Here is an 18682-nt window from a genome sequence, read left to right as displayed (position 1 = left end):
ATGAATACGGATCCTTCATTTATTTTGTATATAAAATTTATGTATATTATGTATATGTAAATGAGTCCACATATATAATTTACAAGGTACAGATCACAATACCCATGAAGAAAGAAATTGATTTACAATGTGATTTAAATCGTCTCGTTTTTATTTATAATAAAATAACATTAAAAAAAAAAAACATATATAAAAATAACGAGACGCAGGATGTCTGGAGATTATAAGACTAGATGAATTATCTTTCGCATTTATATATACAGTTAAAATCTTGTATAATTACGAATTTCTCGTATATACATGCATACTGATTCGCGGTGAAGATATCGGCGATACGTCATCCCGGAATAAGTATTCCATTTATTGCCGGCAGTTCGAAGAATGATCGAGATTCAGTGGCAAAGAAAGTTCAAGAGGTAGGAGTTACGAGAAAGTAGGTGACCCACCCCCCTGGCAGAAATTGGAAAATCAATAAAGTGCGGCGCGGGAAGAGGAAAAGGGACGAAACGGGAACCGCGCGATACGTAAAACGCGGCTCCCGCGCTTTTCAGGTTATGTCGCCCGTATTTCGACACCCGCGTCGTACGGGCACGAGTGGCCCGTACGTGCTATTTTCGTTGCGGCGAAAGAGGGTTTATTCTTGCCAGTCGTCATAGGCGCCGCGCGTTACGCATTATAATGTATCTGAGAGCGACGGTGAGCCTTGACGAGAGCGCCGTAAGATAGTAGACAAAAATGGGCAGGAAGAAGGCTCACGCAAAAGGTAAACAACAGAGTCCATCATCGCAGCAGAAGCATATATCCGCGGCGAAGAGGAACGAGCTTAATGCCTTGTGCGAGAAACTTTTTCATCGTGAGTATTTTCACGTCTGATTTGCTTTTGTGATGTATTGTCGGCGCATCAGAGAGGGAAGAGTTTCCCACGCTTGGAACAGAGTAAGAAAAATTGTATCGATTGTGTTGATAATAAATGAACATGTATATTCTCGAAACTTGGCTAAAATATGAGAAAAGATGGAATATAAATATATGCACAAGGATTTCTTGTATTTTGTGATATTATTTTATACTTTGTTTCCACACATATATGACTGTTGGAATCTATTCCTCAGTTATTTTCAGTTGTGAGAAAATTGTTTTTACTTGCTATTTTGGTGGGTTTGCAGTAAGCAGCAATCCAGCGTATGTGACGCAATTATGGAACAACTACTTGGATATATCGGAAGTTCTGCTGAAGGTTAAACGTCTGGAGGAGATGAAGACAGAATCGTCTCAGCGATCCCAGGGGATTGGACAATTTATGAATTGGCTTACAGAGAATGGGGCACGTATGGACGGCATGAGTATCGCTGAATTTCCGGGATGTGATCTGGGACTAAAGGCAGAGACCGACTTTGCTGAAAATCAGTTGATCCTGGAAATACCGAGGGCTCTCATCTTCAGTACGTATACCGCAGCACCAGAACTGACAGTTCTGCAAAATGATCCACTGGTGCAGCATATGCCACAAGTGGCATTGGCAATAGCGCTTCTCGTAGAGAGGCATAAGGAGAACTCCAAGTGGAAGCCTTACCTGGATATGCTTCCTAGTAGCTACAACACAGTTTTATATATGAAAGCTAATGATATGATGGAGCTTAAAGGCAGTCCTACATTAGGTATACATAGACAAATATTTATAAAATTCTTTACTTTTCACACTCTTTTATCCTAAAGATAAATATGCACTCGTTTTCATTTATATTTTTTATAAATAAAGGATAATGATAATTTAATCTTATACTAATAATATATTCAGATAAATTTATTTTGTAATTTTTATTTGGATAATTGAAGGATTTTGTTTTTATATTAGATTAATTTTATTTTTGTGCAGAGGCTGCGTTGAAGCAATGTCGAAATATCGCCAGGCAGTATTCCTACTTTAACAGAGTATTTCAAAGTAACAATAACGCCGTTTCAGTGATACTCAGGGATGTTTTCACCTATGAAAAATACTGGTGAGTAATTAAATCAATTAAATCATTGCATTATCGAATCTCTTAAATTAGGATAGGTAATCATGAAATAAAACGAATAAAATTTACAAATTTTATATAAAATACAACTTATACAATATATATATATAAACCTATAAATAAATATATCTTATTCTATATGGAAGTTTTCTCTCAGCAAAATATATATTAGATTAATTTTATTTTTGTGCAGAGGCTGCGTTGAAGCAATGTCGAAATATCGCCAGGCAGTATTCCTACTTTAACAGAGTATTTCAAAGTAACAATAACGCCGTTTCAGTGATACTCAGGGATGTTTTCACCTATGAAAAATACTGGTGAGTAATTAAATCAATTAAATCATTGCATTATCGAATCTCTTAAATTAGGATAGGTAATCATGAAATAAAACGAATAAAATTTACAAATTTTATATAAAATACAACTTATACAATATATATATAAACCTATAAATAAATATATCTTATTCTATATGGAAGTTTTCTCTCAGCAAAATATAATTCATCTGTCAATTTAATGATAAAGTCACATTAGATTCAGCTCAAATATTTGCAATTGATTATTTGTGCCAAGATGATAAATATTATTCAGAGAAGGTAGTTTAATTACGTATTTTAATTACAATTTTTTTCCGTAACTTTGTATTGGTCGATTTAATTTAGAAAAATATGTATATATACATTTACGGATTTAATTATTTTAATCCTTTGTTGATAAAATCTCATGATTAATTTAATCAATATGGTGCTTCAAAGTGCTCGCTAAGGACATCCAATCAGCCTTTATGATACAGTTTATTTTTGATAAGCGAAAATATTGGTGGCTTTCTATTAGATTGATGCAAAGTTTTTGTCGGCATTCTTATTAAATCTTATTTTATTAAATATAAGCATTAAAAAAATAGAAACATTTTTTAAATAGAAAAAATATATTGGGAATCCCTCAATGATGATAATATTATATCATTTAAAATAAAAATTATAAAACAAAAAAAATATGCAATTAAAAATGGATATAATGTTTTTAATTTCATTTGATAAACGCGACAAATTTTTTCTGCATCAAACTGATAGACTATCGTATCGATTGTGCCGACAACGAATTATTTCGCGTAATCGGGTATCGTCTCCCAGCTGTCGTTCCCATCCAACGAATCGTTGTCTATATCGCTTTTGCCGTCAAACTCCTCCACAGTCTCCTGCATTTCCGTTCTCTCGGGCCTCTTGGTCGTCGATGTCGCGACGACATTTACCATCACGGTGCTGAGGCTGCTGGAATTCGAGAGTTTTCTCGCCATCATAACCGGGTTCTGGAACACCGCGCGGGAGAACGTGTTTCTGTATGTGTACTTCTGCTTCTGCCGAATCCGGCACACGATGAAGATCGCCAGGAACACGACGATCGTTACGCCCAATATCGCGCCGCTCGCTATTATGCTTGGCTTCATCTGTGACAGGGTCTTTCTCTCTTCCCCATCGCTCATCGTTTCCCCGTAAATCGTTTTTATATCGATGACGTGCGGTTCCTCCTTCACGATTTCTTTTACATATCCGGCATGGAATTGGCCAGAGGAGTTATCTGCTCCAACGATCTTCGTATCTTCGTCGACTAACAATACACTCGCGTTATCATTGTCTATCGGAAGCTTAGGTTCAAATTCGTTATTATTGATTTTGACTGTATCGAACTGTCGCTGCACGTCTTTTATAAAAGGAAAAGAATCGAATGTCGTAAGTAAACCAACAATCTGCACCGTTCGACGAGAATTCTGCAGTTCACTATGTTCATTTAGTGTATCATTTTCAGGAAACGTTCCCCTCGACGCATTCTTGTCACGCTCGACGAGATCCAGCAATCTTGACATCGACATGTTCTCCACGTTCTTGTCGAAGAAAGGATCGTGTAAATAGCCCATGATGTCTTGCTTGATGAACTGAGACATTGACTCTTCCGCCTTCTCTCGCTTCGCGCCTTCCTTTTCAGAGATCTTCTTATCTTCGCTGATGTGTCCATTGGAATTACCAGTTGATGAGAGCTGTATGATAATATCTTCATTGTTTGTATTGGAGGTTTCTAAGGTCTGAAGATTGTTCTGCGGTTTAGTTACTCTCAATCGCGACATTTCTGTCAAGTGCACCTTGCTGGACCCTCTTTGACGCAATGCTATCAATTCCTCCACGCTCATGTTTCTCGACTTTAGAAGCCGCTCTAATCGTTTGCCGGCCGAGCCGGACGCGAATAGCTCGAAGATCTCTGCTCGTGCCTCCGGTTCGATTTCGGAGATGACCTCTTCATAGTGCCTGCTATCCGTACCTTGATGATTCTTCAAACTCGAGTGATTGCGAATCTTTTCCATTGGCGATCGACTTACCTGATGATACTCGGTTGAGTGATTCTTATCGTACAGCTTCTTTATATCATCATCTGGATTCGCGGTTTGTTTTTTCTCAACTGGACTTGCGACAGCATCAGTTTGACTAGCGCTTGGATTACTCTTTACTTTATTCTGCTTTCCATGATCTTCTTCAGGGATCGGAGCATCGTTCTGATACTCGGCTTCGATAAACGTGTTGTAATCCTCCGCAGACGCCTGTTCACCAATAGGAATTGATTGATCCTGAGTAATCTTTTTATTGCTATTACTTTCAGTATTGCTGCCTTGATCGCTCTTGCGATATCTCGTCGGCTCGATGCGCTCCGTGGGATTGAGAATTTGTTCGATGCTCAAGGTGGACTCGATATCGCGAGACGATGTTTCCCTTCTTGAAGTCCGTAAAGTCCGAGAACTCCATGATCTCGTCCTCGTCAAGATTCTCGAATTTTGCCGCGCGATCGCTCGTCGATCCCGCGTTGCCGTCGTCATTCAGAAAGTACTCCATGGAGTTTACCGCGATCGGCGGCGATGTCGTCGATGTGGTAATCACTGTCGAGACGATCGGAGGAGTTGTCGAAGCCATTCTTCGCCACGAAGAATCGCGCACGGATTGCGTCGCGATATTTTCGGCTTTATTCGATTTTTCTTTAATACGATTCGTTTCGTTTGAAGATACTTCGTCATAATTTTCTGAAACTTCATGCGAGACGATCATTACCCTGGATATGGAGTTATCTAAAGTACTTGAAGCCGCCGCAATTTTTATAGTAGTATTTTCGGTCGTTGTGGATTTCCAAGGTGGTGTTACTGCGGCGAGCTTCATTAACGAATCGGACATTACCCTCGACATCTCCTCGATGTATTCGTCGGACTCGTCGGTGATTCTTGATTTCAGAGCGTTGATCACGTCGGCCTTGCCCTTCAGGAGATCGCTCAAGCTCAGATTCCTTCGTTGCAGAATCTCTGACAGACTCGAGCCCTCCTCTTGCTGCATCTTTAATAGTGATTTCAGCTCGAGCGCGTTTTCTCGTTCGTTGTCGGATGATCGCGTTATTACCGGAAGATTTTTACTGCTTTCCGATAACGGAAATTGAGAGGCATCTCTTGATTCTTCGTTTTCCTCATTAGAAGATGCTTCGTTCGCCAGAGCGAATTCGTAATTCTGCGGTGGTCTTCTTTTCCTTGGGCGAGGTTTCATGTATTCCTCGTCATTGAATTCGTGCTCGTACTCGTCGGGTCGAGCCTGGAAGGCCTCGTGATATCTCGAGGCTTCCCTGTCGTTGTTAACCGAATCATCGACGATATTGCGACCGCGTTTCCCATCGTTGCTCGCCGCGCTTTCGATCGTTTCCTCATCGGGCGTCGAACTATCGCGCGGATGATCTTCGCGACTTCGATACGTCGCTTCGTCGTAGTCGCTCGAAGATGAAACGCCTCGTCTGTCTGGACTTCCTCGAGGACGATTTGGTTGATCGATCGAATAACGATACTTGAACGGTCGACGATTCGTTTCGGAAAAGTCCTCAGCGTCGTCGACCTCGTCCCTTGTGTAGGATCGGTAGTGAGAGAATGGTAAAAGGGGTATGTAATCGCCGTCTCGCCACTTCGGCTCGAGGGCCTCGCCGTTGCTTCTCCATTTACCTACGGGCTCGCTTGGACTTTGCTCGCGATTTCCCATGGACCTTCGCGGCACTTCCGCGTCGTCGAACTGTCCGTTCGGTTCTTTCTGAAAAAATTAGGAATTCTCCTCTAATAATTAATATTTTTAATAGGTTTCTATTATTAATTAGCGATATATGAATGCGGATATAATCTAAATCAACGTTTCGCATAATACAAGTTTTGCAATAACGATAATGCCTACACGTGTAAGAATAATATATTTTAATTATGTTTTAATGATGTAGAAAAATATCAAGTTCACATAGGAATAATTATTAACTTTTTATGTTTTTATTTTATTATAACAATTATTTTCGTAAAGTGTGATACATTTCGCAATAATTTAATATTTTTTATATCGGAACAAGTTTCTTGATATATTTTAGAATATATTTAATTTCAAGTTTGGAGAATTAATCTGTTATTCTGGGAAATTTCTATGAAATTAAATCAACATCACTGCCACTTGAAATAATTTGCGAGCATAAAGTTAAATAAACTTTGGCAAATTGCAATTCGTTACAAGTCACGCGGGAAATTGTTGTTAAACGAGGCATGCGGTTGTGAATAACAGTAAAGGCTAACGACCGTAACGATAGAAAGTACTGAGATGTTTGCAATGCGTATAATAAATATTGTCACAGCATGTTTATGTAAATTGCAAATCAATATCTCGCCAAGAAAAATAATATTTTTTCAACACAAAGAGTTGTAATATTCACAATTAAAATTTTGTTAAAACGGAGTTTATTTTCATAAAATCAGAGAAAGAGAATAAATTTTTACGATGTATTAGATCGAAAAGATTTTCACAGATTGGGAATATTCTTTATACCTATTCGTCATTTTCGTCGAAAACGATAATTCGTGAGTTAACAATGTGCCGCGGAAGTACGCGTCGCGAACATTAGATCTTGCGCATGTATCTCTCGATTATTCGTCAGGATCTTCTTCAAGCGGCACGATGAAAGGATATTCGGTGATTTCTCGCTTTTACTTTCGCAAGCCGGACGTGCGCGAAAGAGAACGCGTGAGAACGTGCGAAACAAGGAGCCGCAAGTGCGATTCTTCGCCCGCGGATGTTTTTCCGTTCTCGTTTTTTGTGAAACGAATCTTCTATGGAAGTTAATTCGCCACCGGAATTATATACAAAATAGATTAAATCATTATTTGCTCTTTTACACACAACGAGTAAAATAATTTAATTTACTTACAAATTAATTTTTGTACACACATATGTATTTACTTATTTTTATACCAATTTATTTAATCTACTCAAATTTTTAATGATTACAATTAATAGAGATTATTTATTTATTATAAACACAAAATAAGATAAAATTATTTTGCTTCATAGCATCCTCATTACCGAGATGTTACGCTGTTAAAGTAAAGTAAAGTGCATTAGGCGTAAATAACAAATCGAGCATAAGTGAGTCATTGTGGCGTTTCGTAAGGGAGCATTAATTCAATTGGTTCGTTATCGTTATATTAAAACATTTCGTAACTTCATTAATACAAAGTTCCGTGCTTTCGCGGATGATTTTCACTTCGCTTTCTCGCCGTGAAAAGGACCGCATGCGCGCGCGTTCCCATTTTCCACGATCCAATTTCGCATATTCGCGAGTCACGTGGGAAATTATCCACAATTATTCTCGCGCGAGTAACGGAAATGACTCGCCGTATTTTGTTCGTTCGCCGATTATCGAAGCCTTTGCTTTTAGATTCATCATTCTTGACACTAATATCACAGCACATGTATTCTGTACGAATTCAATATTTTTTTATTTTCTATGACATATAGATTATTCAATTTATATGTAATTGTATATTTTCTCCAGGCCTGTTAAAAATCCTAGAATGACAACCGGTGCTGTTTACTACACGTGCATTATCCGCCTCTCTCTTTCTAAAGAATACATTCACTGGATTAGGCACTGGATTTTGCTCTTCGCGTTCTCTCATTTCAAATTCTGATAGTAAAGATTTAAAGATACGTGGATATACGACAAAATGCTCATAAAATCTTGAACTTTCCGCGCGGTGCTTTCTCTTTCTCTCGTGGTTTACGCGTCAGTTTTCTCGTCTCGGTGCGTCGATTTCGCGGCTCTGTGCATCGGTGAAAAATTCCGAAGGAAAAGCGTTCCGATAGAGCAATCTTACGAGTCGATTTCGATACGCCGCAAAATATAATGGCAATCACGGGAATACAAGCAGATACGCAGAATTCGCACTTTCTCTCAACTACAAACTATAAACTAGACGGTAATTTTTCCATGTTATAAGGGATCGAAAAGTAATTTCAGCGATTTAAGTTTCAGTCGATTTTATTTTAATTTAGTTTGTTAAAATTCTCACGTTAAAAGTCAAAAGGATATGATGAAACATGGCACGCAGTTATATTCTCATTGAATAAGGTTTTAAATTTATCACTTTGTTGATTAGGATTGGACGAAGACAAATGTTTTGAAAACTATAATTTACGTTACAAAGTTTTATTAAATGAAAAGTTCGTGAAAAGTAAAAGCGATTAATTTTATTAATTTTATCATTTATGATTAACTATTTATGAAAAAATACTAATGTGTGCTATGAACAGTGTTATGTCAAATTTTTATCACTTTGACATGTGCGAAAAGATAGAGTTAAAAAGTATTCCTAATATCCTGCGCTTAACTTGAATCACTCGAGTTTAATGATATTTAATGAATGCAATTACCACGGAACTTGGACCTGTCACCCGCGAACGTCACAATCATTTTGTAATCGAGAGGTCGGGACTGACGTGCGTGCATATATATTCTCTGCCCGAGTTAGAATCGTACTGTGACAACATATGACGAATGTTCTTGCCACGGAATGTCATGGAATTTAGTAACCAGTACCAGTTTTCGCGAAAAAAACACGACCGGTTAAAAGTCTGGAAGGAACAACTTTCGGCTCTCTGCAGTTGATAATGTAATCATAAATTTTCTCCGCGTCTAAACCGCAAAATATTACTTTAGGAACTGGCTTCGCGCTAAAATTAGTGTGAAATTTGTGAAATTCTTAATAATGAATATCTAATATTATTTTCTAATATGTATAAATCGCTCACGTCAGATTTTTTAAAAAAAGTTAAGACATATAAAAAACGTTTATGTTATAAATATATAATAAGTATTAATGTTACGGTAAATTCAATCGCGTTTTAAAATCAGCCTTTCGCGTTTTAAAATCAGCCTTTGTTATCCGCGTTTTTTTTAATTTTTTTTTTTTTTTTTTTATTCACGAGTCTAGATAGAAATTTTCCACAAATTTCTCGCTTAATCGAGATGTTCAGATGTATCGTGTATATTGAAATAAGATTGTTCGGAGTGCTCATCGGGGTATGAGAATGACACTTTTCGCGGTTACCTGATACTCGTAGTCATCGCTTCTTCCCGCAACTTCCGGATTCCCGACAGAGTCGCCGTGGACCAGGGGGTCGCGCGAGATGTCACACGCGAATGCGATTAGCGCGAGCACGGAAAACGTCTTCCGCATAGTTGCAGCGCGATCAGGAACCTCGATGCCTCCTCGTCTTCGCGACACCGCGATCCTCTCCCGCCGACACACTTCGTCTCGTCGTTCTCGGCGATGAGATGCACGTAAATGACCGCGGCGCACAAAATAATAAAGATCACGTTTTTTCTGTTGCACAAACTTAGGATCTCCTCAAGACTCATGCAGGCGAATGTGCACTTAATCCCCGAGGTCCATTGAATTAATATCAAAATTTACAAAAATACACAAAAAACAGTCGATTGCGATGGAATAAACTAATCCTCTACCCTCTTCGCATTATAAAGTTATAGCACACTGAGATAATAAATTAATTAGTCCGACCTTATCTCAGCTTGTATCAGAATGTTTTTAATCCATCGCATATCACTCTTATTTGGCTTTAATAAGAAAACTCTGATATCTGAGAATATTGTTTCCTCTCGCTTTACCCCTTTTTCTTTTTTTATTCTCAGATCATGAAAATTTTTTCTCGATCATCGCGCGGGAAACGTCGCGATCGACGGATGCATTTTCCATTTTCGATCGTGCGAAAGAGAGGAACCGCTCGTATGTCACATTCGTATAAAACTTTCGCGCTCGCGCTCCTTTTGCGTTCTCGGCAAATCGCCTTTGCGAACTGACGTCGCTTTTCTCTGAGCGCGCTCCTAAGTAAGTCGGTGAAACTCGCGAAAGGAGTAGTCTTATACCGTGAGTTCTTCTACTGTTACTACTACTACTACTACTAACTGCTACTCGCCCGCTCTCAACAAGATGTTCTCCGGAACCGACTCGCGCCGGAGATGAATCCGGTAACTACACACAGACCGATCCGATCAGATAACACGAGGAATCTGCCGTGCACGTGGTACTATCCAAATTGAGAAACGTGATGAAAGGTGTTCCACCTTCGGCACGATGGTCGCATCTTCAACATTTTGTGGAAGGAAAAATTGTGATGCTGGAGAAAGTAGCTCGTTCTGAAGAATATAAAGTAGAATATTTTCGACGTTTAATATTATTATATTAAAATATTATATTAGAATATTATATAAACAATCGGGAACTACCATTTCTTTTAATAAAGCCATGTATTTATTGATGTTTCATCCGTAATGAGAGAAAAAAGAATGCTGTCGTTAAAACGCGTTATGACAAAAAATATATTTTTTATATGATAAATGGCCGCTATTGGCATATGAAAAACGTAATTACACATGAATATTTACACGCGATCACTAAGAATCGATAAGTTGTTAATTTAAGAAATCTTAGTTATTTGCACATTCATCATGATTGGTTGCTCGCAGAATCCGCGGGAGTACTGTCGCATCGAGTGGCGGAGAAACGGAAGTCGTTAGACACTCGAAGCGAAAATCCTTTTAACGCAAATCTGTATGCGCGTCTGTCACGTATGAATTTTTAATTGCGATGAAGAAATCGCGTTTGTGGTGGTATTTTAGTGACTCTTAACGCTTGTGTACCTACGTTTTTAGAAATACGCTTATAAACTGTGAATTTTACATATTGATTTATGCGATAGTACAATGCATACAAAACACTATTACTTTTTTAATTGTTTTTTAAATATGATTATTTAATATTTTCTACATTAATATTAAATATTATGTGAGTTAAGTATTACGTGCGCTTTGCAACGTATATTTTTATATCATGGCATACATACGTCACAAATTACGATCAACAAATGAGCATAAAGTAGAAAACTGTGTTGAACATTTATAACAATAGCATGACGAGGCTATGTAAACTATCTTTTTACGCGTAATTTACGTAGATAACGTTTGTAGCCTCGTGATTTCTCTTCCTTTCTCCTCTCTTTTTAAAGTAAGACATTTGTTCAAAGAAACTGAATATAATTTATAATCATTTTCTGGAAATTATGACATTATTCATGACATATCTTGAGAACAGTACTTTTATAGTATCAACAAAAGTTCAGTGTTTAAATTAATGTGTGTTAATTATCGGCTTTTTTTTTTGTTTAACATTTCCATTTAATTTATTGTATTTTTCTACCTTTACATTTTATGTGGAAATATAATAAATTATTAGAGTAATGAATAACTTACTTTTTTCGCCAGTTCCGGTATAACGGAAAAAATATAGAGTATAGAGGATCACGTAAACGGAAGAAGTTTTAAATTAATCGCAATTAGCAACGGAATCTCTTGTTTTTTCCAAAGAGCTCGCGTGCGAATTCTTTTTGCAAAAAATTTTTATCGAGCATTGATTACGCATTGGACGTGCAGGAGGTTGACGAAAATGACCAGCGCGAACTCGTCGTTAATGAACGATGATGACGAGGATAATAATAACGATGCGATTTTTTGCCGAGGTGCAGATGGATATCGGAAGTCGACTGCAGTGTTTTAAGTTCTTAGAGGATCTATAATATGCGACAGAAAATTTTATATATTTATAATTTAAAATATTTGAAGTTTTTTCTCTGTGATTTGAAATATATTGCTGTAATTATAATAAATAAATAAAAAAAGTAAGACCTCAAAGCATTACACAAGATGAGTGATTAGAAATTGCCTTCTAACATAAAATATCTCCATAAATATTGATTTTAGATTAAAAGGCTTAAGACAAAAGTAAAATTATTTTAAAAGAGCTACATTTTTTGGTTATCTTAGTTTTTTTTTTTTTTTTTTAGATTTAGGCGTCAAAAAGTTTTGAAGATCATCTCAAGTTTTTTCAAGATCATTTCAAAGTTACTCCACGGTCAAGGTATATCATAGATTGTTCGATTTGTCTTTTTATTCTCTACAATTATAGCTGATTAAAAATAGGGCTTTCCATTTAAAAGACTTGAGATGATCTTCAAAATTTTTTGACGTTTGCACTTAAAAAAAACTAAGATGATCAAAAAAAAAAAATGTAGCCCTTTCAAAATAATTTAACTTTTGTCTTAAACTTTAAATATTGATTCTTGTCTAAAATCAATATTCTCATCTTGTATATTAGATGAAGGGCTCTGCAACATCTTTATATAGATTCAAAATGAGTTGGGAACAAGCTTCGATCACATATGTAGATCGTTTGAAATAGCTTTATTACCAGCACACACGGGGAATGGATACACACTCTCGAGCGTACTCGTGGGAAGATCGCACGATGAATCGCAGATCATGAGATCTTCTCTATGCACACTTTCTACGGGATAAGCGAGCGCGTTGCGCTTAGGCGAAGGGATCGACCGAGCGAACCGACCTCGGACACGTTTCATGCTGAAAATAATAGCGATCGTCTTACCGTGCATCTAATGAAGCTTGGTGTTCTCTTAACCCACAAGGATGATATTAGTGCGCGAGAGTGTCAGAACTCTCGAACCGGCGATACTTTCCAATCTAACATGTCGATATAAGGAAATATGATGATGCATCGGATGATAAATCTTTCTCTTTCTCTCTTTTAAGATATTAATTATTTTGAGTTTACATTCATTTTTGCATGCAGAATTTTCTCATAACATTGTTATGATATCTTTGTGTTAAAATATTATCTCGCTTATTCGGAAAAATGTTTATGAAAGAGATGTATTGAAAATATTTATCTTTTACATAACTCGCGCTCTCTTTTAGAGAGCATATCTATTTTTTGTAAACATTCAATTTATATTTTTTAATGAATTTATTTTATATCGCTATATAAATGTCATTACGACTATTGTAGTCACATACCAAACTCACGATGATTAATGATAACCGCAAAACACTTGCATTAACACTTTAAGATTTCTAACGCGGGAATCGGCGTAACGTTCCTGTCCTGGTTAGCCATATTATATGCTATTATAGAGAGAGACTGTTGTATTATGAGAAAAATATATATTTATATATGCTCGTTAAAAATTTCTCATCATGGGAACTTGAGCAATCTTCAGCTAATCCTTTGTATGTTCAGATGTATAGGTATATATATGTAAGTTTATTATAATTATCTGGTGTATTCGTGTCCTACTTGTTTTGAAGTATCACAAACTAGTAGCAAACAATTCAAATTACCTACACAAAATATACATCATCTTTACAAATAAATAGCACAGTTCTTACGAAAAATTTTCATATTACTTTTTTAAATATGCGCTGTTATATATACATATTTCAAAACATCATAGTTGTCGTACGTAAACTAAACGCAATATAAAAATTGTGATTGCATTTTGGGATTCAACGTGAAAAGAAAACGAGCGGCAAACATTAAAAATGCTGCGGGCGAGATACTAGCGTTATTAGCGCGTTATCGTTAATCATATCGTCGAACGTAGATGCGGGCTTTGCGAAAGATCGCGTTGCCCGATCACTTTCGCAGCGTGCGGTGCACATAATACAGACAAACGCATACATGTAGGAGCGATGGGAAGTGTTGCGTCGAGGAAAAGAGATCGGAGAAGAGTCGATGCTTTTCTCGAGCGAAATCATCGAAGAACGCGCTTCTCTCGCTACTTTTGACGCGATACCTCTTCTCTAGATCTCCGCTCGTGAGGAAATCGCGTCACTTCGCATACTTTCACGGTTCCGAACTTTCATACAATTGTCACAAATCTAATTTTGATATCAGAAATATTATCGTAGTTTTGATTAGCAATAACGTAGGAGTATTAAGTATGAAAAAATCTTTTCCTCGCGATTTAATCACATTAATATAGAATATCGAATATCGTGTGCGGATGGTTTACTATTATTTCACACACATGCGGGGCTTTCTATTGCATACAAAATATACTTCACACGCGATTTTTAAAAGTTGTATGGAACTATAAACTGCAAATGTTACAGGGATAATTTAATGCAGCTATCAACCAATTATGAATATTTTTTTTCTTTTTATCATGAAGCAAATGCGATTAAAGCGGCGAGGATGCCTAATTTTCTACGATTATTACGACGAGCCTTTTTTCACTAAAATTTCACTTTTATCGTTATTACGACACGATTGTTCTATTTACTGATTATTCGTTTAGGCTTTTTGCAATGCAATGGATTGTAGCAGTTCACCAAGTAGCGTGTCAGTTCGTGGTATCGCATAGAGAAGCCACAACAGCGAACCTGTTCTTATCTTGGATTTATCTCGCAGTCGAATCTAAATATTTGGGCACAGAGTCATTGACTTTTTCGTAAATCGAGGTCGTTGACTTTTAATATCCTGATTTATAACTCGTGACAAAATTGGAGACAAAATATCTTTGACACATAAAATTCTAAATCGGATTTTGTCCCATATTGAAGAGATTATTTCTAGATCGTTCTAATCCATCGAAATTGTATATCGCGAAGTTTTTCGTAGAATACAATTCTGATTTCCATCTTTTTTCGAAAGAAGCGTTACAATTCTGCTTCATATTTTAGATCAGCTGAAATGAATTCGAAAGACCGTATGAGAATAGGCTGTATCGAATAGATAATTAGGCATTATTAGCTTGACACAGTTTACTGGATTGAATTTGTTCTACATGGTGAAGAGCTCTGGATCACGCAACCGCCACATTGGTTGATTGTTTATTATATGCGCGGGTCTCATTATTATATATGTATACAAGCGCTGAAATCTTGGTGAACGAGAGTAACACGCGATCATTCATGTGGATGACGGTGGTAATGGTGATGGTGAGAAGCGCGCGTTTCTCCGGACAGAAAGAGAGAAAGTACGCTGTATCGGACGGCACAACTACGGCAATGTGTCTTCATGTATATACATTCATTTCCGGAATTCTGGGTCAAGTTCTCGTACGCCCGAAAAGTAGCCGCTCGCTCGCGGCGGGTTGATAATATTCTTCCTTAATCTTCCCCGAAGGCGAAAGTCGACGCTTCACGCTTCGGAGATTGACGCAAATGCACACACATTACGTTGCAACGACTTTTTTTGATAGTCGATAACCGGATTTCACCTCGAATCAAGCGGCTTCAGATCGAAAAGATCGTTATTAGATTATTCACAAAAATTTAGATACTGGACTAGAGCTATTTAATATAAACTGATTGTACTTGATAATAAAACGAAACCATTATGCCGATTACATTGGCATTATTTGATTAATAAAGTTGGCATTTTAACCGGAATCTCTACTGATATCGAAATGTTTATTTTTTTCAGTTGGGCGGTTTCAACGGTAATGACACGACAGAACTTAATTCCGAGCCCGGACGGCTCGCGCATGATTCATGCCTTAATCCCGATGTGGGATATGTGCAATCACGAGAACGGCAGGGTAAGTAACACGGATAATGAACTCGCGTGGGACGATTTAATGCTGTTTTCTCTGTCATTGCCGTAGATTACGACAGATTTCAACGCGACATCGGATCGCTGCGAGTGCTACTCGTTGAGGGACTTCAAGAAAGGGGAACAAGTATTCATAAGTTACGGCCCAAGAACAAATTCCGATTTTTTCGTGCATTCGGGCTTTGTCTATATGAATAACAAACAAGTACGCATATTTGGGGGAAAAAAAAAAAATTAGAGAGATATTTAATTATGAGGGGAAATGAGTAATTAAGAACAATATATATATATATTTGTATATTTGTAGAAATTGCATCGCATAATTTGTATGTTTGTTCTTAATTACTCATTTCCTCTCATAATTAAATATCTCTCTAATTTTTTTTTTTTCTATATATATATTTATAAATTGTGATTTTTACAGGATGGTTTTAAACTTCGTCTTGGCATTAGTAAAGCAGATTCCCTTCAGAAGGAGCGAATAGAACTGTTAAGCAAACTGGGTTTGCCATCGGTAGGGGAATTTTTACTAAAGCCGGGTACGGAACCCATTTCCGATACATTATTGGCTTTTCTGCGAGTGTTCAGTATGCGAAAGGCCGAGCTTGCGCACTGGTTACGCTCGGACAAGGTCTTCGACCTGAAGCACATGGACTGTGCGTTGGAGACGGTCGTCGAGGAGAATGTCAGAAAATTTTTGTTGACTAGGCTGCAACTTTTAATCGCTAATTATCCGACGACATTGAAGGTGAAAGTGAAATCCGATATTGCACCGTCATTACTCTGCCTTGATGTGTCGACCGCGCGCCGTTATCAATACAGATGTCTTTTCTTCCAGGAGGATCTAGATTTATTGGAGACCACATTGCCGCAAATAAAAAAAATGGCTGTTCAATTGAGGGTTACGGAGAAAAAGATACTTCTGGGCGCGCTAGAATACGTGGAGCAGTGGATAAAAGCTTGAAATGATAATGGGTTATGTTTCGGCTAGGGAATATATACTTATATAATTACGAATTAAAAGCATCTCGAGAGAAATCAATTTTATTTTTACAATATTTCTGAACGACGATTTCGAGTATAAAAGCAAAATATAAAAGCGGACGAATTATATGTAATAAAAAGCGTAATATATATCTAATTACCTATACATAAAACTGTTCGACGTGTATGCGCATAATAATTATAGGAGAGCGACATATTGTAAAATACTGTGAACTATATGAACAATCGACGATTATGTGTACGTCTACGTAAGTGATATACAATATAATTGTACAATAATTGCGTGCTCAGTAAAAATATCTTAATTCTTGTTTTCGTGAGATGGAAATTTGCAAGCATTTGGCTTTTTCTCCTTCACACATTTGCTCTCTCTTAAATTGTAACATGAATCAAACGCTAATAAAGCGATACTGATCTATGATTACAAGAATTGATATTTTACTCTTGCGCTGCTTTGATATATATGATATAAAAAAGTGATGTCTATACAGAAAAGAATCTTGTTAATGAACATTTATTTTTCAAAACGAGTACATAATGGCTGAAATTCTTGATGTAAACTATGATACTATAGGCTTACATTAGATTTACGTATGCTGCAAAATATTTCCTGACGCACGAGTGAATTTGAACGACCCGCGTAAATACGACCCTGCGAGGTGTTTTGAGTATTTATCATATGTTATAAAAATGCTATTATGTGTGTTTAGTCCGGTGTTGTCATGTTACTGCATGAATCATTGCGCGAGAATGGTAATTAGGTCTTTAAGAAATATCAGATTTCATGAATTAAAATTAATAAAAATTAACGATACTAATTATAACGAGACGCTATAATCAGGCTACAGCAGGACTGATAGCTCGCGGAATATATCGCTTTTTAAAATATATTTCAACACAAACATAATCTTGAAAAAAGATGTGTTACATAAACATATATATCACTTGACCTATATACATAACATATATGATGAGATTTAACTCCCCTCTTTCCTAATGTGATCAATATATCTTTTTATGGACTATAAGAAAATTAATTACATCTATGATGTAAATTTTTCGAGCGAGAAATCTTGACATAAGAACGTCACATGTGATAGCGGAATGTATTTACATTACAAATTAAAAAAAATGCTGTGTTTAGAATTTATAAAGACACTACCATCAGAAAATTTAGGAACACAGAAAATAAAAGATCTTTTTAGTAAATATTTAAAATTTTTATAAAATTTATCTCTAAATTATCATTATTTTGTAAGCGAATAACCCATTCCATAAAAAAAAATTCTAAAATATATCTTTTTAATTATCTAATAAATTATTGACCGAAGAAAAGTAAGTTTTTAAAAAGTTGGTCAAATTATTATAACTTTCAGTTCCAAAATTCACAAAATAGATCAAAATTACGATCACTAACGTCAATAATTTCTTAAAGCTGTGTTCCTAAATTTTTCGACAATAACTTGGAACAAATTTAAATTCTTGTATTGATGCATATTAACTGCTACATTATATATAAAATTATTTGATCGTGTGTATGTATAACTTGATAAATGAAATACTTCACATATTTCGCTTGAAATATGTGTTTTATATTTCATAGATCATTGGATACACTAGGCTTTTTTACTTAAAGAATTTTACATAACACATAAAACTCTTTAATATGCAGCAATGCAGAGTAACATAGGCGAAATCATTATTAAATTCATTAGAAAGTATCTATTATTTTGATCGTTTCATGGCTATTTCATTGACGTCATTGACGTCTTTAGGATCACTAAAATATATGTCTAATTATCCCTCATCAATATATTTTGCTTAACAAAAAAAAAAAAAAAATATATAA

General features: G+C 36.4%; 2 protein-coding genes across 2 annotated transcripts; one reads left to right on the top strand and one right to left on the bottom strand.

Moving 5' to 3' along the window:
• The first annotated feature begins 330 nt into the window (after positions 1 to 330).
• LOC115234244 (actin-histidine N-methyltransferase) lies at positions 331 to 17965 on the top strand. The gene is made up of 7 exons (XM_029805108.1): positions 331 to 853; positions 1167 to 1658; positions 1877 to 2000; positions 15700 to 15814; positions 15881 to 16033; positions 16253 to 16576; positions 16667 to 17965. Exons 1-7 carry the CDS (start codon positions 736 to 738, stop codon positions 16790 to 16792), a joined length of 1452 nt encoding a protein of 483 aa, XP_029660968.1. The 5' UTR covers positions 331 to 735; the 3' UTR covers positions 16793 to 17965.
• Positions 2654 to 10564, bottom strand: LOC115234243. The gene is given in 3 exon segments (XM_029805107.1): positions 2654 to 4774; positions 4776 to 6118; positions 9451 to 10564. Coding segments are annotated over 3 exon segments (3126 nt in total). The 5' UTR covers positions 9580 to 10564; the 3' UTR covers positions 2654 to 3120.
• Positions 17966 to 18682: the final 717 nt, after the last annotated feature.

Source organism: Formica exsecta, unplaced genomic scaffold (assembly GCF_003651465.1).
Source record: "Formica exsecta isolate Colony F162 unplaced genomic scaffold, ASM365146v1 scaffold2, whole genome shotgun sequence".
NCBI classification, from domain to species: domain Eukaryota; kingdom Metazoa; phylum Arthropoda; class Insecta; order Hymenoptera; family Formicidae; genus Formica; species Formica exsecta.
Note: the sequence above shows the minus strand (reverse complement) of the source record. Positions and strands in the feature narration are given on the sequence as shown.